Below are 23,555 nucleotides of genomic sequence, written 5' to 3'. Positions count from 1 at the left end.
GGAGGCAGGATGGCAGGTGGGGGCAGGGGCTGGGGAGGCAGCTCGGGCAGGTGGGTTTCCTATTTTAGAGCTGATTGCCTTGGGTGTGATTTTGGCAAAGCTCCCGCGGCTGCTGAAACCCCGTTAGTCTCTGTAAATGTCCTAATAAAATTAATCATGTTATTAATGGACCATAGAATCATAGAATAGAACAGCCCAGGTTAGAAAGGACCTGAAAAGATCGTCTGGTCCAACCTCTCATGGGAAAGGGAGGCGAGGTGAGATTATCCAGCACCCTCTCCAGTTGCATCTTGAAACCCTCCGGCGATGGGGACTCTACCATGTCCCTGAGGAGGTTGTTCCAGTGAGTGATTGTTCTCACTGCAAAAAATGTCTGTCTTAGGTCGAGACGAAACATCTTCCAGTGCAACTTGTACCCATTGGCCTTTGTCTTCTCCATGGGGCTCCTTGTGAAGAGAGAGCCTCTGTCCTCTGTGTAGCCACCCTTTAAGTACTGGATAATGTCATATTAAAATTAACCCCAGATCCTGGATCCTAGACACCGGATCCTATATCGTATTTGGGGAATTGCACATTTTTATGCAGAATTCTCTCTGCCAGGCCAACATCTAAGAGCACATCGAGCTCAGTCCTCTCTCCACAACCCCATTATATCTTTTTGCAGCCAGTGGCATTATGCTGGTGTGATACCCATCGGTGGTGATGCTGAGCCAGGCCTCAAAAGTTTTCATCCCCCTTGCACTCCCGTGGGTGTTGCTGTGCCAAGGGAGATGCTGGGCAGCCTCTGGCCCCGTTTCAGGCCAAGCAGCTCCCAACTTGGAAGCAAATGAGATGGAGCCGCTGAGCAGAAAGACAGAAAAAAAAGCAAACAACATCCCAGGCACCCTGGGACTGGTGGAAACATTTTGCCTAAACCTCCTCTGTTATTTGAACACTTGGGTTGGGCACGGCGCGGGCAGCAGTTGGGCAGCTGCCTGCAAAGAGGTTTGGAGAGGTGGGATGGGAACAGCCAACGCTGCAATATGGAGAGTGGGCCCAGAGGGGAACGAGGAAGAGTGAAGTTTTGATATGAGAAAAGAAGCTGAAACGGATCTTTGCTGGATGCCGTTTCCTTGGGATCTTTGTTAAAAGGGGGACTTTCCTGGCGTTCGGCTTTCCCCAGCACACGCCGTGGGGCAGGGACGGCACCGGGACTGCACTGGGACTCCTGAGCCAGAGATCCCTCCGGGACCCTGGGATATGGCTTTGCGAGATGCTTGAACCCAACGGCAAGATGCTGGGAGATCACCCCACGCTTTGCTGGCCTTCAGATGGATCCAGAGCCGACTTTCACCGCATGCCCATCAGCTTCATTGCCTCCATCCCAACCTCTGCAAGTTCATTTCTGCAGCCCATCGCAGAGTGAGGGATCAGCCTAACACCCACAGCTACTACAAGAAAGCAACGCCAGCCTTCCCAGCAGGAAAGGAGACACTCCACCATCTCCTAAACCACAACCACGCGGTTTCCAAGTGCAACCCCCAGCTCTGCACCCCACCTCCATGGGAGGAACCGGAGCAATTCGTGAGGAAGTTTGTCACCGTAATGGATGATGACACGGCACACGGCACCCGAGACAGGCGAGGCTGCATCGAGCAGCACAAATCTGTATGGATGGTGCGTTCCTGCTGGGGCAGGCGGAGGCTTCCTCGGTTTGAAAACCTTTTGTCTCTCCTGACGTGCCTTTAATTACAGCTGTTCTCCGTATAAATCATGGAGTGTCAGCTATACTCCAGCTTAAAATTTAGATTAGGCTTTATTTAGTTTTTCCTTTAAGACAGCCACGTCCTGCACTCATCTGGTGCCTTCCTCTGCCAAGGCATCTCGAGGAGATTTTTAAGTGATAGGCAATAATATACTAATAATCAACAACCTTTCCAGTGCCAAGGTCTCTTCCTCCATCTGCTGTCTTTTCAAGAGCCCGTCACATGGTGAAGACATCCCTGCACAGGTACATTCCCATCTTTGCCGCCTTCTCCCAAGAAAAAGGAACCAAGGGAACGGGCATGGGAGAAGCTGTGATTGCTGCAAAAAAAATATTCAGGGTGGAGATCGTTCCTCTAATCTAAGTGCTCCTCGCCAAGAAGTTAGAGAAAACAAAAGGACAGATTTAAAAACCTGAAGGTTTGTGTAGGCTTGACCTGTTGTTTGACCTGTTCTTCTGCGTGTTGGGGAATCGTTGGGGAACCAGCTTTATTGTACTGAAACTGCATTTTAAGGGACCCTTGAAAACATACCTCTGGCTGCATCATTTTACCTTGAGTGCCCTCTTGCTGTAGAGAAATTGAATCATTTTAAAAAGTTAGGTGGGGTTGCACAATCCCAATCCCTTTGGGATTATTGGGATGATACCTCTGGGTCTGTTTATTCTCCGTCAGTCTGGGCTGGTGGAAGCCCTACGGTCAGAGCGTAAATTATACCTGCCCCGGAGCTGCTGTACATTATAGAATCATAGAATCATATAATCATTAAGGTTGGAAAAGACCTCTAAGATCATCGCGTCCAACCGTCAACCCAACACCACCATGCCCACTACACCATGTCCCCAAGCGCCTCATCTACACGTCTTTTAAATACTTCCAGGGATGGGGACTCCACCACTTCCCTGGGCAGCCTGTTCCAAGGCCTGACCACTCTTTCAGTAAAGAAATTTCTCCTAATGTCCAATTTAAACCCCCCCTGGCACAACTTGAGGCCATTTCCTCTCGTCCTATCGCTTGTTACTTGGGAGAAGAGACCAACCCCCACCTCGCTACAACCTCCTTTCAGGTAGTTGTAGAGCGCGATGAGGTCTCCCCTCAGCCTCCTCTTCTCCAGGCTGAACACCCCCAGTTCCCTCAGCCGCTCCTCATCAGACTTGTGCTCCAGGCCCTTCACCAGCTTCGTTGCCCTCCTCTGGACACGCTCCAGCACCTCCATGTCCTTCTTGTCGTGAGGGGCCCAAAACTGAACACAAGATTCGAGGTGCAGCCTCACCAGTGCCGAGTACAGGGGCACGATCACCTCCCTGCTCCTGCTGGCCACACTAGTTCTGATACAGGCCAGGATGCTGTTGGCCTTCTTGGCCACCTGGGCACACTGCCGGCTCATGTTCAGCCGCTGTCGACCAGCACCCCCAGGTCCTTTTCCTCCGGGCACTTTCCAGCCACTCTTCCCCAAGCCTGTAGCGTTGCCTGGGGTTGTTGTGGCCCAAGTGCAGGACCCGGCACTTGGCCTTGTTGAACCTCATACATTGGCCTCGGCCCATCGATCCAGCCTGTCCAGGTCCCTCTGCAGAGCCTTCCTACCCTCCAGCAGATCAACACTCCCGCCCAGCTTGGTGTTGTCTGCAAACTTACTGAGGGAGCACTCGATCCCCTCGTCCAGATCGTTGATAAAGATATTGAACAGGACCAGCCCCAGCACTGAGCCCTGGGGAACACCGCTCGTGACCGGCCGCCAGCTGGATTTAACTCCATTCACCACAACTCTCTGGACCCGGCCGTCCAGCCAGTTTTTTGCCCAGCGAAGCTGTGTGACGCTTCAGCACAACTGAGAATAAGGCCCATATCGAGGAGTCATGATAAATGTTTGCAAAATACATTAAAGGTAAAACCCACGGTGCTAATAACGAGCGGTGCTCTGTGTTTTATCCTATTGCCTCGACAGTAGCTAATGGACAGGAGGTCGTAAGAAGTAATTTCTTTTTATTTTTAGTAGCCTTAAGACTCTTTTAAAACCTTCACCCCGATGTGCTGTAGGAGTAATGAATCATACCCGCGGCGTGATGTTAGGATTCAGCACCACGCAGCGTTTTCAGGTGCGAGGAGATGAATATTGTTCTGTGGATGAGTTTCCTTGTTAGTGTGGGGTTTTTTTAAAAGGCTTCATTGAAGTGTCTTGCCATAAAATTACGCTTTGATCATATCCATTTGCTGTTAATGAATCCAGATGGGTTAGAGGCAACTGGATTGTAACTCTGATAATACGTGCGCTGCCTTTCATTTTCTCGCACGGAGTTTCAGAGGATCCTGCGCTGGCCCAGCTAACGAATCCAGCTGTATTAACATGGCCTAATGCATCCTAATACATCGCGTCCCCAGAGACACGTGCAGATGTGTCAGGATTGCTTTGGAAAAGGTTAAAATGTTACAGAAAAATAGCCATTACGTATCTGGGACTGTCTTCTTTCATATGGTAATCGCCTTTTTTCTTTCTTTTATTTTTTGAAGTCATGCAAGTAGCTTTGTATCTCCTTTAAATCAAAAGATCTTATTCTAAAATCAGGATATTGGCAGGAGCTTAGTTGTGATTTTAATGTTGTTGTAGAGAGGAGGAAGTAAGTGGGAGAAACTACGTAGAAACCAGCAAGACTTTCTCTTTTAACATACAGTCTTGGGATTTTTAAGTTGTTTGCTCAAATGTTGAGTTACGTAAAGAAATAGAAATGGGGCAGATCGAGACCAGGTTTGGTTCCTCTTTGTGTGGTTGCACATCCAACCCATGAAGTTTGCTGTCACACAAGGATGCCTGGAAGGACAGATCCTTCCCCAGTAAGCTACGAGAGATCAGTTAATAGCGTGGGTCTGCTGGAAATCCTACCCACCGCTCACCAGTGAAGTACCAGTTGAAAATGAAAAGTATGATTATCCATGCGAAGAGGAGGAGAATTGTTTTTGTCTCTCAGGTTGCTACATGAGTTAGGAAGGATTTTTTTTTTTTCCTTCCCTATGTATAAACGTTAACTTTAATGCCTCACCCTTAAGGATCAGGATCAGCCCCTGGAAGGAGACTTGGATTTGGATTGAAGCTGCACAGCAACTTCTGTATTTCCATTTGTGCAGTCAGAGATGTTCTCGTGGCTCACGGCAGCAGGTTGGAGAGTCGCCTTTTCCTCTGCTGACAGACAAACACGGGCCGTGGGAGCATCTTGAAGCCATTTGGGTGCAAAGCGAACCCCCTTGCACTGATTGTGGTCCCTGGTGCTTGAAGGTTGAAGGACAGCAGCTCCTTCGCCAGCCCAAATGCAATGCAGGTGTGATTATGCCCTGCCCCTAGCCCGGTGGATCTAATGGATCTAATTTCCCCAAATTACTAGATTATTTTCCCACTGGATTTATCAGCCCAACATACGTGGTTTTAAGTTTACTCTCAAGGGAAAGGTGCCAGATCGGTCTCCCGTTTTAGTGGCATTTGGGTGGATTCTTATCCCCGCCAGCAGCCGAGCAGGGATAGCAAAGAGCCTGGGCGACATCTGAATCCTGCAGTTAATGAGCTGCGCTCACACCTCGGAGCCCCTCGGTATGAAAACAGCGTCCGTGGCTGCTGCAGCCTCTCTGCGCGGTTGTCTGCTTCATTTGCTTGCGATGACTCCGGGTTGCAAGTCCTTTAGGGTTGGTTGTTCTCCTCCGTGCGCATCAAGCCCAGGGTGGGATTGAATATTTATTAAAACACAGATACTTGTAGTAACAGGAGAAGCGGCGTAAACGAGAGCATCTGAGAGGCAGCTACACCAGACTACATTTTTGTTTGGACAAAATAATCCCAAGTTGTTGCTAATTACAATATGAAAGATCGGTTAATTCCTGTGATTTGCTTAAGAGTAAGCTTAATAAGATACAAGAGCAACCAAAGAGAAGGTTTTGGTTTTTTTCCCCTCCAAGTACAGTTGCGAGCCAAGGACGTATCAGGAACAGCACAGGCGGTGACTAAGCCTTCATTGAAACCCCCACAGGCTAAGGAGTCGTGTGCTCTGAATGAGGATGAGGTTTGCAGATGCTTTTTCACCAAATCAGGCACAGGTAGCGGAGCAGAATCAATTCCTGTCGCTCAGGGGTTGCTCTGGAGGAGCAGGATTATGGATCAGGGCGATGCTGCCGCACTTTAATCTGGAAATCGATAGAGAGACGGAAGTTGGGCTTGTGGGGATATGGCAGAGACGATGATTTGGGGTTTGATGAGATTTTGCTCTGCAAACAACTGAGTCACTAACTGCTCGTCACATCCTGATTAACAGAGCGAAGGGGCTAAATTCAGCCTTGATGCAGCGCTCTCAAAGTCCCTGGGGTCCCCCTGTATAATTTGAGTCCAGAATTTTTCAAACGAAACAGGGCTCCCAAATGCTTCAGTCTCCTTCTTTGCCTTTCTGCATAGCTCAGAAATAACCCTTCACTCTACCGAGCCTAGCATTAATTCAATTTACATCAACCTGGGACTTTGATAACCTCCCTTCTCTCTTGTTTGTAGCAATCCAATTAAATACAGCAGGCTATGTTACAAATACCACACCAAGTCACCTTGGGGTGCCTCAGAAATTCCAAAATTCATACGGGACTCTTTAAAGCTCGGACGTTATCAGATATTACGGTACCTCCTTCTGCAGGCTGTCCAAACGTGCTCATCTGTAGGATGAGCATTTTCCGTTTGCAGATTTGCCCTGTTGTTCCTATGATTGTAATACACTGCGTGGGGTAACAAAAGGATTGCAAGGTGCTGCTTAAACCTCAGCCGCCGGCAGAAAGCTTGTGCCCTGCACACGCAGTTTGTGTGAATGGGAGTGATGGGTGAAATCCCTGGTCTTTGGGACAGTCTGCAATCTGTGAGTTCAGAGATATTGGTCAGGCTGAAATGCTCGGGGTTTGCAAGTCCAAGCAGAGCTCGGCAAAGCTGTGTGTACCTGGTTCCTCTAAAAATCACACTTTTGCGTTTTGAGGTTTCATCTAGTGAAGGAAAGACCTGTGAACTCCGCTGGTCCTGACCCACTGGCTGAGAAATCAAATCTTTCAGACCTGATATTCAAACCCCTAATCCACCCCTCTTCATCTCTTCCATGGTTCCCGCTTTTTCCTCGTTGGTTCTGTTTTACGTCACTCGGTGGCATGGACTGCTCCAGCATCTGCTCAGCGTCAGGGAGCATCAGCTGTACAGTTGCATCTGTGACGCTAATTAGCAAAGCATGCGAAGGCTGAAATTAAGATACACTCTGAACAGCTATTCATATTTGTGCTTTTCTTTCTTTTCCAGAGCACGGTAATTGTGGAGAAGACTGTTCAAGACCTGATGAACTTGATGCATGACTTGAGCGCCTATTCGGATCAGTTCCTCAACATGGTGTGTGTGAAACTCCAGGAGTACAAGGACACCTGCACCCTTGCCTACAGGTACAGGGAGGCTTGGAAACCGATATATCCTGGAGATACCGCTCTTGGGCTTCTGCTATTTTGACATGAGTAGGAAGGAGATACTTCTAGAAATCATTCCTGCTGGGACGGTCAAGGATATTTCTTTCTAGGTGGGGAAAAAATCTGAAGTAGTCATCATCGGCATATGAAGAGTCTTGATTTCCCAGTGACTTATCCACATCACACTGTGGTTTAGGCTCTTTAAAGGTGGATGACAGTGGTAGTAGAGCTTAGAAACCACTCGGCTTTTCTCCTACTCAGACAGAAGGTGACCTCAGGTGGGAGATGGAGAGTATAAGGCATCATCTTTAACGTAAATCCCTGTATATAGCTACTGCTTTCTTGTAAAGCAAGTCAGGTCCTTCCATTTGAGTGTTCCCAAGAGATTTAGCTATATTTTAATTAATTATATTGAAAATTGGGTATTCAGATCTCGTGGCAATGTAGGAATTAGTAACCACAACACACCATATAAATACACGCACTCTGGGGTCTGTGAAACTTTCCCAAAACCGTTCTGTAAACTTATTCTTCCAAGGGATCATCAAATGCTCTATCCTGAGCTGTCTTTATTTATCAGCGTTTTCGGGTGATCTGTGATTTGCTTGCCCAACCGCAGCCTGGAAGCTGAATGCAGCGTGATCCCGCTGGGCAGGGGGTTATCATGCTGGGACGCGGGGTTTAAGTCCTTCGGATACTTGCTTTATCATAGATTTCCTGGGTAACAGTCGATAAGTAACTTATTCTCTGTACATCCCAGTTGCCCATCTGTAAAATGGCCCTCCCTGGAGAGGGGGGCCAGGAACGTGCCCCGCGCCGCAGGGATAAATACTTGCATTGAAAGACAGTAAAGATGCTGCGGCGATGCGGGCTGTAATAGCTGCTATACATAATCTCCTTTAATGGCTAATTGAGGCTGGCGATAGCAGGGGAAGCTGAAAAAGCCCCTTGTGTTTTCTGACCAAGAGCATTAAGAAATTATTTCCTATTGCCTGATTTCATTCAGGAGAAGCTTCATCTGGCGAGCGGCTGCGGACGGGCTCATTATTATTATTAATAACGCCAACAATAGCAGTGAGCACATATGTGGGCTAAACTTCGTCTGAGCACTCATGTAAATTGGTAGCTGTGCATGTGCCGTTGTCCGAAATGCTCATATTTTATATGAAACTTCACTGCCTTGAGCCAGACAATAGATGTAATTTCTTTGGCTTGAACTTAAAGGTCCTTCCTTCCTTCCTTTGCTGATACCATTCCTGGATTTGGCACCTGCTGAGGAGTAATTAGGACAGCCCTAATTTGGCAATATCCTGATTACAGCAGGAGGAAAAACAGGAAACGTTCTAGTTTTGCTGTTAGCAAATGACTGACTGAAATAGAAAGCTGTATACATTTCAAATGATGCAGAGGAATACAGCAGCTACCCGGCTTTCCCGGGGCGAGCGGTTCGATCCGCGGGGACGTTATGCCCTCTGCAGGGATCTCGCGTCGGTACGGCTCCGCGCAGCCTTGCCCTTTGGACCAGGGTTTTCCTTGGGGGTTTGAGGTGGATAAATCCTCGTGTTGGTAAAGTTAGTGGAGGAAGGATCATTTATAGCTGCTTAAAATCAGAATAAACTCCCTAGAGCTGTGTATTAGTACGATCAGGTGGAGCTATGGAAGGAAGGGAGGGTGTGTCTGTTCCTGAGAAGTTCAAGGTAATGAGAATTTGGGAAGCCAGAGAGATGGTTTATGCAAGAGTCGCACATGGCATTCGTTCGTTCCCCATGTGCCTGTGTTTCTTGAAGGGGAGTATGAGCAAACGTGGATGAAATGTATTCAAATACAGGCTCCTCAAAGCAAGACTGGTTTGTTCGGAGTCCTTTGCAGAACAGAGAGCTCTGTCAGGACATCAGCGCTAAGAAATGCACAGCTGAGGTCTTTCATGTTTGATTTCCATTTGGCTCTGATTTTCTAGTGAATGCAAAAAAAACCTAGCGGGGCTGGATATGAATGGATTGGACATTTATATAAGTAGCAACTATGGATTTTCTTGTTTTAATTGATGATGGATTTTGGAAGCGTATTTGATCTAGGTGAGATGTCTTCTGCAAATTACATGTTTGTAAGAAGTGCAATTTCAGTTTGACGCAAACTGTTTACAAATGTGCGTTATGTTTCCTGACTAATTTATGAGGGGTTGGGGATTAAAATGAAAACAAAAATGGGAGACGGAGCCACAAAACCTCCTGCTGTGTTGGCAGTGCTTTTCTTAAGTCTTGTCCAGCCCACATCTAGCTGCTTCTTCAGCAAATTTCTATGAGAGCAGCTCTATTCATGAGTTAAGCCTGTATAGGTAAACCATTTTTACGAGGCTTTGGGAAATACTGAAAGCCCATAGAAGGAGTCACAGGGACAGGGAGAAACCTCACCAGTTCAGGGTAGCTATCCTTAACATGAGTCTTTCTTTTTAGTCTTTTGCCAACACCCTTCTCGGACAAGCTTTGCTGTCTTGAGCGCTAAAACTAATCTCTTTCCATGTCTTTCTACAGAAATTGGCCCCATGTTTATTTATGTTCACGTTGAAGTTGCACATTCTTATTTTGTTGTCCGAGTTTAAGCTCTGTCCTGTGTGTCCATCTCCTTCTTATCAATCTTCATCCTCCTTCCCTTGAACAACCATCCTCTTGCACATTTTTCAGCCGATCTGAAGAGTCTGAGCAAAGGCATCAGTCACCCAAATGACTCTATTTAGTCTGTAAAAAGAGATGGACATCTCCAAAGAGTGATTCGCCTTAATTAAAATGTGCCTAAACTCTCTGGAGGTGCCCAGCAATCTCCATCAGCTGTGAAGTCAACTTATGGTGACCAGTCTCCTGGCAGAACTCTCTCAGCTGAATCTGTAAAATTAGGTGGGGTAAAACTGGGCCTAAGTCTCTCCAAATGATGGAGGAAAAAAAAATCACAGCCGGGCAAAATAAAACTAAGCCCCTTTTTATTGATAAGGAAATAAGGAGCAGATTAGTTCATCCAAGGTGCAAGGTCTGCGGTCAAACAGGATTTTTCGAATCCCCCGGAAAAGCTCTTGCCCACTCAGTTTACTACTTCTTATTGGCATCTTCCCCTTCTTGCATTAACTTTTTGGTTTTTAAGTTGTCTTTTTGAGTCTGTTTGGGCACAGGTCTGTCTTCCTTAGACCATCAGGTACCTGGCACATGCTGAGCACGCTGCTTTTAAACTCTTAGGAGTGCGAGCAGTACTCAGCATGGAAACATCATCACGGCCCTGGGAAGAGAAAAAAATTATTCAAAAATTTGGCACAAGGCAAGGGAGTCCAATTAGCCCCTATTGCTAATTAGCCCCTATTAGATGTTTTCCTAATGAAAAGCCATGGCCCCCCATCTGTGTCCGGGGATGTTCCCCATCACCTTGCTCCCAGCTCGGGGCGGCAGTGGTGCAAACCTGGGACCATTACCACCAGCAGATGTTTTCTGGATAAAACCTACTGAACTGTGGGGGGATGAACCTTCCTCGCTCATGTGCCATCACCTGTGCGTTACCTATTCCCTACCCGCTCCCGGGAGCTGGGTACAAACAGATGGCATTTTCCTTGGCCCGTTGAGCTGTGAATTAATTAGTTGATTATAGCACTGGCGGTAGCGAGTAACCCTATTACAGCAGCGGGAATAATTACATAGGAGGTTGGGAGAAGGGGGGTGTTTGAAAGGAAGCGTTCCATGTCATCCTGTCTTGTGATAATTTACTCAAGGACTCGAATTAGATGGACGTTGGTAAGAAGTTACGGAGGTTGAAAACCGGCTGAGATGCTAGAAGGAAAAGGTGGGGAAAAAGGAGTTTTTAACTGATGGGGAAAGCTGGGCACCTAATGGAGATCGGGGTATGTACCACCCTATTTAACATCTTCCTTAATGAGGGGCTGTTTGGAGTAAAACCAACCTGTCAATAAAAATTAGGAGGTGTTGCGATCATGGGAAGGAATGGGGACCTAATTCCAAGGGACCCACATAGTGGTGACAATGTCCCAGCATCAATTAATTTGAAGCTCCCTATTGATGTCAGTGGAGAATTTGGCTTAGGGCTCCAGTTGCTCATGGACCTGTGAGTACCACATGGCGAAAGGTGAGAAAAGCAGGAATCGTGTGGATGAGGCTCTCGGAAAACACTGATCCTAGAAAAGCAAGGACACCAAGCTCAGTTTGCAACTTGCTGTAGAAGCTAAACAGCCACCCCTCTCTCCTCCCCCAACACCCACTCCAAAAAGCAATAGGATTTTTGAGGACAGCAGATAATAAGTGTCATAAAACAGAGAGGTAGCTCTGTCCTCTGCATAACTCCATCAGAAGGCTCCCAAAGATGACTTGCATTTGTAGACATCTGAAGGACTATGATAAGGCTGTAAATAATTGAAGAGAATAAATAGTGGAAGTGGTGAGTGCTGCGGCTGCTGTAAGGGGAAATAACGGGGAGTAATGGGATGAAATTGAGTAAAATAAAACACGAGCACAGTATCAGCATTTTTTTTTATTTTGTCCAAGAGTTAGATTTGTTCAACTGTGAAATAGACTCCCAAGGGAAGGAGACTATTACTTTAGTCGTTTAAATCTGAGGAGGACAAAGCACTGGCTAATATATTCAATGGAACAGTTGTCTTGCCTTGGCAGAGAATGGCCCGATATCATCAAATTCAGTTTTTCCATCTCGGATGTCAGAGATTCTGGTGGAGCTTTTTTCTTCCCCTCAGTTTTCGCTGGAGTGACAAAAAGAGACCTTTTTTCATAAGTGGAAAAACACCAAGTTCCTAACAGCAGCAGAAGGCCAAATTGAAATTTTGACACCGAGGTCTTCTGTGGCTGGAAACAAAATTCATTCTTTTGTCTGTGGCAGATTGAACATGAAATTTAAAGAGAAGGAAAATTTGTATGTAAGTGCATGTGACAAATTCATTTTCACAAATCGGGTGTACTTACTGAGCAGAGGTTGTTTTCTTGGTGGTAGGCGAAAGGAGTGATAGGTTGCTCCGTGCTGGTGGGAAAAGAAGTAATCTGTTGTGTTTCAAGATAGATCAGCGTTGGCTCCTATCTCAATGCCTTTTTCACTGTTTTCCTTTTCAAAACGCAGATACTCCGTGCGTTGTTAACTTTTATTTCTTTTTATTGACCAAAACGTACCTTTCGGGAAATTTAAAAGGAGACCGGTTAATCCACATAAACCCCTTAGAAATGTGCGGGGTCTTTATTGTGATCTTGCACGACCCTTCCCAAAATCACCACCTGAACGTTTGTAACAGCCTCTGTTTGCCCCGTGCAACGTCCTGGCTTGGATCCAGAAGCATGCAGCCGAGTAAATGGGAGGTTTAGTCTGGACGTTAGGAAGCATTTCTTTACCGAGAGGGTGGTCAAACACTGGAACAGGCTTCCCAGAGAGGCGGTCGATGCCCCAAGCCTGTCAGTGGTTGGACAATGCCCTTAATAACATGCTTTAACTCTTGGTCAGTCCTGAAGTGGTCAGGCAGTTGGACCAGATGATCGTTGTAGGTCCCTTCCAGCTGAAAAGTAGTCTGTTCTACCTATTCTGAACGGCTCTGCAAGGTCCGCATTGAGCTGACATGGGCTGAGCCCACGCAGATACGTCCATAGCAGCACCCAGCAACTCCAGTTCTTGGTTGACAGATCCAGTGTTGAATCTCTGCATCTTTTTGATGCACAAAGTTTCTACCCTTGTTGGAGTAGCCATTTCATCTGGGGGACAGTAACATCTATCTGGCATTTACGCTTCTTCAAACCCTTGCATTGTAGGACACAGCAAACGCATTATTTCTAGGTGTCTTGTAGCCTTGTGAGCAAGGGGTGGTGGGTATTTAAGGGGCAAGCACAGGTCCCGGAGCCTTTTCTGTATTTTTGCATAGTAGAAGGTGATCAGTCTCTTAGCGCATGAGGAGATCTTGATTCTGTTGTTAACCTGCAGCTAAGCCTCTCCATAGGAACAGGACCTCTGAGACCTTGTCTTTTCAGATGCTTCCTTCCTCAAGTCACACTGTGCTCGTTGTTTGGTGGGTTTGCCATGTTCCCATTGCAGAGGGCAGAAGAGATCCCAGTGCTGCCATCAGAGAGGTCACCACCATGCTTTTGCTTTGAGTGATGTGGATGGGTGGCACCTGCTTCTTGGATTGGAGAAGCAGTCCAAATTGGTCACCACACAAGGACCTCCCAGAAGAAAAGCCTTCCAGATGCTCACCAGAGAAGGAAATCGGCAATAGGATCGAGAAGGAAACACCAGCAGCCCTAACTCCCACTTGCCTTTTCTAAGAGGTAGAAAAACACCTCCCAGATCCTTGCGGTCTACTGAACAACCCAAGAGTGGGAGAGGACTTTCCTCTCTCTACTCACCAGTGTGCCAGTGAAGTAGCAAACATTGACAAGGACTATGCTGATGGTTGTTCCTCAGCAATCCTGACGCAAAAAATAGGCAGCTAACTGACTCCTCCAAATACAGCATCCCGTTTGTCTCCTGCGGTTGCCAGAGAGGACTTCAGATTAGTTACACTGCCAAAAATATTAAACAGGGAAAGTCTTCATAATTGGAATATGCTGCGATCTTTGATTCAATTTCACACATACATACGATTCAGCTGAAATCTCTATTATTAGATGTTTTGGATGACTGGAGAGGAGATTGGGGACCCTTCATTTCCTTTCATTGCTTCAGACCTGATCCCCAAGCCGGGCCAGCTGGTGTGCGGTGAGCTGGTGGCTTCCACCCAGGTCTTCCTGGGCAGGTTTCCACGTTGCAGTCACAACACAATCAGCAGCGGCTGGCGAGCTCGATTGAGATTGCAGAGAACAAACGAGCCATGGAGAAACTACCTTCATCTCTCTTCTAGCACAGAATGACCTCCCCCGGTTGTGTAAATGATTGCCAGTTGAATGATTTCAAGGGTGGGGAGAATATGGCTTTTTTTCCCTTGAAGGACTCTATCAAAGTACATCAAGAGTTGTAAGTTTGAGAGAATTTTGTATCCCGTCCACCCGTGTTGCCGTGCCCTCCAGACGAGCTCTTTGGACCCCTTCCTTAATGCTTAATGCACGTTTGTACGTGATAGGGATTTTAATGAATATGTGCAGAATTGCATGAAAAGTACAATTTCCTTCGCATTAATGTGATTGTTGCTACTTCCCCCGTAGGAGCATCGTGCAGTCAGATGAAAAGCTGGTGATCAGCGCGTCCTGGGCTAAAGATGACGATATTAGCAGGCTCCTGAAATCTCTGCCCAACTGGAGCAACATGGCTCAGCCCAAGCAACTGAGACCCAAGAGAGAGGAGGAGGAAGACTTTATAAGGTAAAATATTTTATGAAGTTGTAAAAGGGTTTCAGGGAGAGTAGAAACAACGGTAAAACCTGTTGGAAACACAGTAATTATGGTGTTTGTGTAGTTGTTGTGTCCCCGGGTGTGAGAAGAGGTTGAGATGTGATCTTTCCTCAAGAGGAGTAAGGAAACTTGAGTCCACACGACTCAAGTGATTTTAAAGCTTTGCTGAGCTGAGAACTTCTTGTGCCTTGCCTGGATTTGGTTCTGTTGAGAACGAGAAATCATTAGGGAAATTATCTGATCTGGGGATGTTTCTGGGCTTTACTTATCAGTCGTACGATGGATTGGTGGATAAACCGTCCTGAAGCTCTTTAACCTTCGAGAGAAAGGAGAAAGCAGAGCTTCTTCTCAGGTGCAGCAAGGACAGAGGAAAGGGAGGCCGTGGTTCAATAAGGAGGCTTTAGTGGCAGCACCAGCTTGCTGCTTTCCTGACCTTATTGCTCATTTCTGCCCGCGCTGTTGCTCAGACATGGCTATTTGAAGAATCATGAAGAAACGAGTCAGGAAAGTGGCCGGGACTGGGGAGGGAAAGGAAGGGTTATTTTTAATTCAGGTAGACGCTTGTCCAGGTTGATGGTGCTTACCCTGATCAGCCATGCAACGAAGAGAGCAGCAGTCTGTAACCTAATGGAGGGGCCAACTGGTTGTACTGGGCAGGAATTCCCAGAACTAGCATTGTCACCAAAGCTGTCCTCCATTTGAACCATGACCTGGTGGTGTTTCTCCTCCATCCCAACTCCACGAGCTCTGTAAGGAGAGTCAAATGAAAAATATTGGTACCTCGAGAGGGGATTCTTTCCGAGGCAACTTACTGTGTCCAAATCGGATTGTTTCTACCTTTTCAGGCAAGTGAAACCTGTAAGTAGGCAGATTGCCTTTCCCTGCACACTGTGGATGGCTTAGTCTCTGAATCGTTGACGCATCCTGAAGAAACAGGTCCTCTTTGTCATTCCAGCGAGTCAAAAAGCTTGTCTGCACATTCCCATCGCTATTCATCACTTCCTTGATTGGCATTTGGCTATAAAACTGTAGGAGTAAGTGAAGTTGTTGAAAATTAAAGTCTAATTTGCCCAGATTGTCATTTTACTTATTCACTGAATGCAAGCACAATAACATAAAGATGATGCAGTCTAGAGAAAGGAATGACGAAGAGTATAAAATATGTCTAGTCACAGAAATGTTTGCTCATACTGCAGTGGGGATAATCAGCTTTGCCAGTGTTTTAAAAAATCTTCAGGGATAGTGGAAGAGTGAGGATGCAGAGCCCTTGAGGTCTTTGTGCAGTCCTTGGGTTTTTTGAGATTCATAGATTCGGTCTTAGCCTCCACCTTTGCCTTCACGTTTATCCTTTGTTTCGTGGCACAGAAAGGTGCAGGGATGCCCTTGTGGCTCTTACTCTGATTTCTGAGCCATCAGCGAGGGACACCAGAGCTCCCGTGGGTGCAGTGCTGGGGACCACTGGCTGACCGTAACCTGCTAGTGTAAATTCCTGGCCAGGCTAAATCTGATGGTCAAGCTCAGTCTGATGCTAGCAGTGCCAACATTTTGATCCTAATATTCATTTTATTCTAGTATTGTCATTTCACTATCCATTAATTGAAGTATTTTGTCAAATTATATCAAAGGTGTTAGAATGGAAAGCCTATTAGGTCATCTACGTTGAATTCACTGGGAAGAGCTCCCAGTGAGCTTTTTAGCCTAGACCTTAGGACAAAGATCTTTTCTCGGTATCTGTTTGCACAGAGCATCATGTATTCAGCTCCTCAGAGTGCCGTGTGAATGCTCCTGTAGCATTAATTTAAATGATAATAATTGATCTGGGCCAGTTTTAGCCATTGATGGTAAGTGACATGGCTTATAAACGTCCTCAAGAATCTGTGCATGGTTGAACAGATCTCTCCTGAAAGCTTCAAAATAAAATCAATTGCTTGTCCAATTTTTTTGTCATCTTCTTTCCATTTAAGCATACTTTTTTCAGACTTTCTCCTAATGCAAAGGAACATGATTTCTTCGCTGCTGTTGGTTCTTTCTCTTCCTCTTGGCGCTGCTGATGAATTGGGAATAATTCTGCCATAGCCATCGCTGCCTGAACACTGCAGTGGAGCCAAAGGGAGATGGGTCCTGCGGATACCTTGGTTATTAGGGTCACGGCTGTGATGGGAGAGCCTGGGAGAGCTCATTTCATTCTCACGTTAACCACCCAAGATATTTAAAACCTTGATATACAGATACTCACCTGTGTTCACGGACGCTGCTCCTCAGCTAGCAGGGACAGGACTAAGCATCCTTTCTCGGAAAGGAAGGTTTAAGCTTAGTGAAACATGGGAGCATGTTCTTTTTGGACATAAAACAAGGCTGACAGCACTGCTTGAACTACTCGGCACCATTCCTTTATGAAAGTTGCTAAATTAAATATGTCCTGAAAGTTTACCGCCAGTTTTTGTACTGTGGCAGGAAGAGATATCAGTGCACAGTTTTCTTCCCCTCTCCCTCCCCAGGTTTCCTGTAACTCATTTGTTTAATTAAAAAGAAGAATCCAAACGCAGTGTTTTTGCAAAAAAACCTCATGCATCTCCGTGTTGACAGTGATTGATTTAGTTGTCTTAACCCGCCACTATGTCTTTCGCGACTAGATGTCAAAAGGCAGGGTGAGATACTAGCAGAATCTCCCCATTAATATTCTGGTGTGGTTGGCCAGACAAAGGGGCCTGATTGAGCATATTAGAGTAGCTCAGAACTTGGCAAGGGGAGAAAGGAAAGAAAAGTCATGCCTCTATTCGTATAATTAGTTTTTAAAGCTCTGAAGGCTATTTGGCACTGGGGCGAGTGTGAAATATGCTGCCCTTAATCGCTTTATAAAGGTTAGCCTTCAGTTCATTACTGAATCAGATATGTTGGTGATGAAACCCAAAGATGTATCGTTTCCAGGTTTGCCTTTGATGAGGAAAAGCAATGTAAAAAGAGCTTCAGATCTGGTCGCGCTCGAGTTACAGCAGAAATTCTTGGTTTGCGGTGCAGCTCTGCAGCGCAAGGGGTGGCAAGGGCCCCGTGCACCCGAGGGAAACCACGTCTTCGGGGCGCTGAGGAAGGGGTGCTGGCAATTCACGGGGCAACACATTTGCCTGGGAATCCCACGTTGGTCTAAAGATCACACCACAGCGCAGATTATTCTGGTTGCAGATCTGAGATACCAAACCTGTGTTAGGAGGAGGATGGTGATTTCCCTCTCACCTTTTGATTCCAGCAAGCTCCTGAACACTGAACTTGGGATCAGATTCTCAGGCTAAAGTTAATGGAGCAATAAAAAAACCCTTCTCAGCGTCTCCATGTACCACATGACTTTTCCTTTCACTGCTTTGGTTTTTTGATGAGGATAACCCTGACTGCAGGGTGCTCCAGCTGCCTGCTGCTTCCTCCCCTGCGTCTCCTGTTCACTTGTGGATGCTCATCCTCACTTGCTCTGCACCAAAAGGAGAGGGTATATTCGAGCAACGTGGAATGATACCTGTGCAAGAGCAGATCCTTCACCAAATCATCCCAAATGGCATTGGTCAGGACAGCTACACTATCCCTGCTGCCTATTGGGATCTCTTCTCTTCCCTTGGTTTAGTTGATGCTGATCCTCTGACTGTATTTCCGATGTAAAACTGGAGCCTGCGTGCGGATGTGGGTCCGCTTTGGAAATGTGTCACTGTCGGACGGTACAAAAATGTCAGGCTAAAGGAAGAGAGCAGGGACAGGCTAAAGGGTGTCGCTGCAGAAGGCATGATGGGTGCGAGAAAGGTACCCTCCAGTTTTGGATATATATTGGGACTGTGTCGTGGGAACCTCTAGCTCACCTCAGCTCCCTGGGGGCGTGCAGCACATCTTGCCTGTGCCCTGGGAGAGCACGTCATCCATCCAACAGCAGCAGAGACACCGGGGTACCCTCCAGAGAATGAGATCTCCTTTCCTTTTCATGGGGCAGAGCACGCGCAGCTGATGGTGGGCGATCGAGCACATCTCTACTCCAAATGCAAAGCTTTGGTTAGCCCTGGGAGGAAGATGCAGAGATAAAGGAGCTCGTGGTCTGAAGCATGATTGTGCACCGTAGTAAGTTAGAAAGGCTCCCGTGAGCTCTTCCCTGAGGGTGCTTGAGGGCAGTAAACTCAGGAGGTTGGTATAGAGCTCCGAGGACTGGTCACAGCTTGAATTACTTCAGCTGTTTGCAAAGAGATCAACGTTCTATAAACTTCCCATTGTGTAAATAAACAGTCCGTGCAAGCCCGGAAAGCAGAATTGGGAAAGAGCTGGGACAATTTGCTTTGGACCATCAAGTCGTTCCCTTGGCGCAAAGGGAGAGCCGTGATAGCAGAAGCATGGAGTTCAGGTCCTACCTTGGAGTAGTATGGTCTTCTCTTGTTCCACCTCTCTGGGCAGCCAGAAGGCACTGGCCAAGGTTTTCAGCAAAAGCTAAATCTCAGGTTGTTCCATCGGCTGTCTGGTGGGTGGCTTTTCTAGTGTTGGGTTTGGAGCTTTCCATTATTTTTATTCTCTTTTGCTGTCTTAGTGTTTCTCCTGCTGCGTGGTCCTATTCTGAAACCTTGATGTTTTATGGAAGGCTTTTCCCTTTCTTTACCTCTTAGCTCTCCCTCCCATTCTCAGTTGTAGCTTTTCTGGTTTTCTTTCCTTGTTTCTTTTTCTCTCAAGAGAACTCCCTCTCCAGTTTCTCAGGCTCTATTTATTATATTCACAGTACTTTTAAAGGGTGAAAGAATGATTTTGGAAGATAGGCAGCAGACCGTAGACCTTTTTTCCCTCTACTGGGACTATGAATCTGAGCGTACCATAGGTGTGAGTCATTTCCATTTGATGACAGTCTACTCCTTTATGTGAAATGGGTTTCTAGATCTCTGGTTTTGGATCCTACGGGAAAATGTGCTTCATCATGAGCACAGCTGATACGAAATCCTATTGCTATCGGGAGTCTCATCTGAGAGGTGTAAAATTGAGCGAGCACCTGGATCTTCACAGGGCACCTCCGTATTCGAGAAGTTTCCTTCTGCCCTTCCTTGTCATGTGGAGGCAAAGAAGTTTTGGAGGATTTGGGCTGGATTTGGGGTTTTTTGAGGATTACACGCATTCTGATACTGAATCCAGGAAGAATCTCCCAGCTTCAGATTCATTAATCCTACGAATTGTATTGTCCATTGAAATGAGTGCAGCAATGCCCAGCTCTTCCAGCGTACTTTTTTGGGGTAATGTGTGTGCCCCTAAACTGCGTAGCAGGGATGGAGGGGGAAGGCAGAGCAGAAACATGGAGATTCAGCTTCTCCACAAAGATTTAATAACAGCTCCTGCTTTAACAAGATTCTGTATCGCTAAATCACATCATTAGAGCTGCACAATATACTCCAAGACACTTCCTTGTCTGCCGTGATAAATTGTATAATATAAACTTAACAAGACCAGAATATTCAAATAAATTTAAGCGAGAAGATGGCGTGTGATGTTACAGCTTAAAATTGTCAATTAGTGATGTCTGCTTTTTGACAGTGTTGCGACCTCTCAGCAGAGATTTGGAGCTGCCGGGGAGCGCTGGCGCCGATCGCGCCGGTCCCTAATAGAGATGCACAAATTGTTGTCGAGGCTTTGCAAATCCCGATGAACCTCGAATCTGGGTCGTTTTTAGGATGGGCTAGATCTTCAGTCCTTTAAAGCCGCATACCTCAGGTTGGCGGGGTAGATTTATATCCACTGGGGATCCTTTGCAGCAGCTTTTCATCAGGACTACAATGCTGTTTGGATGTGCTGCGAAAAGCGTCCTCATGTGCTGAATTTTTAAAATACCTTCAGGTCCTGAATCTTTGAAAGAAGTGAAACGGCGTCTTCTGCAGGAAGATGGCTGGGCTGGGTTTTATTGTTCTTGCAGCAGCAAATCATTTCAGAGGGCTTCCCTTTGCAGAAAAAGCCCACGTGGGTTATTTGTTTTGGTGCTTGCACGGTATCATTGTGATTGCTGAACAAATTCCGGTGCAAGATGAAGCAACAAACCACCTTTTCTCTCTTTCTTTATAAATAAGAACATAATAGGAATTTCTTTGAATTTGTCAAGGGGAAATCTGTCTGCCTGGGTAGTTTCTATATACAGTTTTTAAGCATGGTCTCCAGGCTGACTATGGCTCAAGTGCAGGAATAGAAAACAAATGGGTTATAGAAATTTCTATATGACATAAATACATAGAATAGTGATCCAAAAGAAGCTGCAAAGGTGCAATGAAACTGATTGGAATACTATCATTATAATCTTTCCATTATAATGTGTAGCATGTTTTGAGACTATATATATAATGCACTATACCTATTTTAAGTGCTTTATATTAGGTAGCATATTGAGTTGTTATATGGGAAGCTTTTTACCCAGTAATTGTTTTCACTAACATTTTCACGGATGTTCAATTTAATGTGGTTTTGGTACAACACCGTGACAAAGCAGCAATCCTTGTTTTGCCAGAGCATTTGCATCTTTGTCCTGTTCACACTTGAAAAGATATTTTTAGGGTATTTCCTCTGCAGCCACAGCTCTGCCCGCTGCTTTTAGCTGCGGTTTAAATTCATTTTGTTGCTTCTCCTCTGCAAGCATCCGATGTTCAGTGGAAAGCATCCCTCTGAGGTCTGCGGTCGAGGGGCTGTGAGAAAGGACAGGAGGTCCTCGTCGGGTCAGGGTGTTCCTGGGGGGGCTCCCACAGGGGTTGCTTGGTGTGCCCCCGTCCTCCTACAGCTCCACGCACCCTCCCAGCGAGCTTTTTCCTCGGCATTATTTGCCAAAGGGATAATTGACACTAATTTCTTGGCAGAGAAAAGGGAGAGGAGCAGTAAGTGAACATAAAGCTGCTGCCAAGGGTACATCGGAGACCTCCTTCCTCGTTCTGCAGTATTGATTTGGACACTTGGCCGCTTTTCAGCCCTGCTCTGGCGCGGTCAGAGTGCCTTAAACGTAGCACAGGTCATCTTGATTTATCACACGTGCTCTTCCCTGGCCTTTCTTCCCTCGCGTACGAGCTTCCCGTCTTCTCATGTATATGCTGAAATACGGATGAGGGGAAGCCTCCTATGTTGTCACCAGTCCCTCTGTTTCCAGGCAGCGTAGCTCAGTGGGTTATTTCATTTTATTCACAACTCATCCCTTAAAAACATCACCATTGCTCTTGGGTGCTGGAGGAGAGGAGGGGGAAGCCGGTCCGCCTGCAGAAGACTTCTTTGGGGAACCAGGACACCGGCCTCTCCCCATCCCTGCTGGTACCGTGCCGAGGATGCGCTATAGATGCATCCTATACGTGACATCTAAAGCTGAGGCGTTGCTGGTCACTGTGTTTGGAAAGTAAAAAAAAAAAAGAGAAATTAAGATGGTTTAACAAAGGGAAACAAAATGAGGTGCTCAGTTAATCCGAGGATTAAGCCAGCGCAGCCGGCCTGCTCTGACAAAGCGGAGATTTAAGAGTGAACCCTATTGCAGTGCGCACAAATCCCATGGGAATCGAGACTAAAGGGCAGTGAAGCGGTGTGGCACCAGCATCAGATATCGCTATAAGGAAGAGTGAGCTCCCACAAAGAAACAGCTGGACAGTGAAGAAAGGCACTTGAATTTGCTTTATTCGCAGGGTAGTTGATATGCAATATTAATCTCTGTCTTGAACGTGGGTATATGCACAGCTGAATTAATCGCAGGAGAGCGGAGCGTTGCCTTTTGTTACAATTCTGTAGAACACACTGTTATGAACCACTTGGTTATGAGGTTTTCTCGCTTTCTAAAATACATCATCTCCGTGGCTGGAAATTTCCATCTTTGGGTGCTCACCAAAAGTTGCAAGATCTTTTATTGTTCTCAGAAGCTTTGGCAAAGTCCAAAGCAAACTTTGTGGGTAAGGTAGGATGGGATTTGAATTTTCAAAATCGTGGTAATTCAAACCAAGGGTACCCACCGAACCATCAAAACCTCATAAATTAAATGCAGAAGGTGGCTGCGGATCTCTTTGTATGTGCTGGCTCTGTCTTAGATACACACAGATGCAAATGTGAGAAGTATTGGCTGAGAAACTGTACGGGAATCAAAGGTCTGAAGATGCGTTTTAATGCAGGAATTCAAAAGAGCAGACTTAAGGGTGGATATTCAGTTGATTTGGGTTTTTATATCCTTCCCGTTAAGTGTTTAGCCTTGCAAATTTAATAAAGACAAAGAAAGGCATGTAGTGAATATTCTCTCAAGCAGGCATCTAGAACACTAGTGAAAATTTGCTTCAGGGAGACATTTGCTAACAGCAGGTTTAAATTGAAGTTACAGGAATCCACCAGAACTCTAAAAGGGAGTTACCTGCTGAAGGTTGTCTCCATTAGAGGCTTCAGTTTGTGCAAAAGAGTGAATTGGGGTCTCTGCAGTCAAGGATATGTATTAAAGAAAACAATTAAATGTATTTGCTGCCCTTTTGAAACAAACTTCTGTTGGTTTAGAGTGAGTGGCAGAATCGCATTGATCCCAACAACATTTTAGAGTATAGCTTTCTATAGAAGACCTTATTTGTATTCCTCCCAGGAGCAAAAATAGGAAACACACCATGCTTTGTATTATATAGATTTTTCCCAGCCTGACTGAAAGCACTGTATTATTCATGCACAGGCTATCCATCCAAAGCAGTGCCAAAACCGTTTCTCTTTGCATGTGGGAAGGCAGAAGAGTTGTCCCTGAGATAAAACCGAATTTGTAATCGCGGTTGTGGGCAGCGACGTGGTAGTGACTCCTCATTTAACAGCTCTCAAACTGTGGTTCCCAAAGAAGTGCTTTTTCTGTGACCTTTTGTATTGGAAGGCCGCATTAACGAAGGTAGAAATTCACCGAATATTTCATTTCTTCTTTTTCTGAGTGATTATCACAGGATCATACAATCATAGAATCATTTAGGTTGCAAAAGATCTTTGAGATCATCGAGTCCAACCGCAGACCTGGCACTGCCAA

General features: G+C 46.1%; 1 protein-coding gene across 3 annotated transcripts in view; it reads left to right on the top strand.

The window, feature by feature from the left end:
* EXOC4 (exocyst complex component 4) overlaps positions 1 to 23,555 on the top strand; it is a 404,931-nt gene that overhangs the window by 323,713 nt on the left and 57,663 nt on the right. For all 3 annotated transcript variants that reach the window (XM_075142390.1, XM_075142380.1, XM_075142401.1), the window contains 2 exons: positions 7,042 to 7,178; positions 14,381 to 14,536. In XM_075142390.1, the coding sequence (XP_074998491.1) occupies positions 7,042 to 7,178; positions 14,381 to 14,536 (293 nt within the window). The remainder of the gene's footprint in view (positions 1 to 7,041; positions 7,179 to 14,380; positions 14,537 to 23,555) is intronic.

Source organism: Calonectris borealis, chromosome 1, assembly GCF_964195595.1.
Source record: "Calonectris borealis chromosome 1, bCalBor7.hap1.2, whole genome shotgun sequence".
Taxonomy (NCBI): domain Eukaryota; kingdom Metazoa; phylum Chordata; class Aves; order Procellariiformes; family Procellariidae; genus Calonectris; species Calonectris borealis.
Note: the sequence above shows the minus strand (reverse complement) of the source record. Positions and strands in the feature narration are given on the sequence as shown.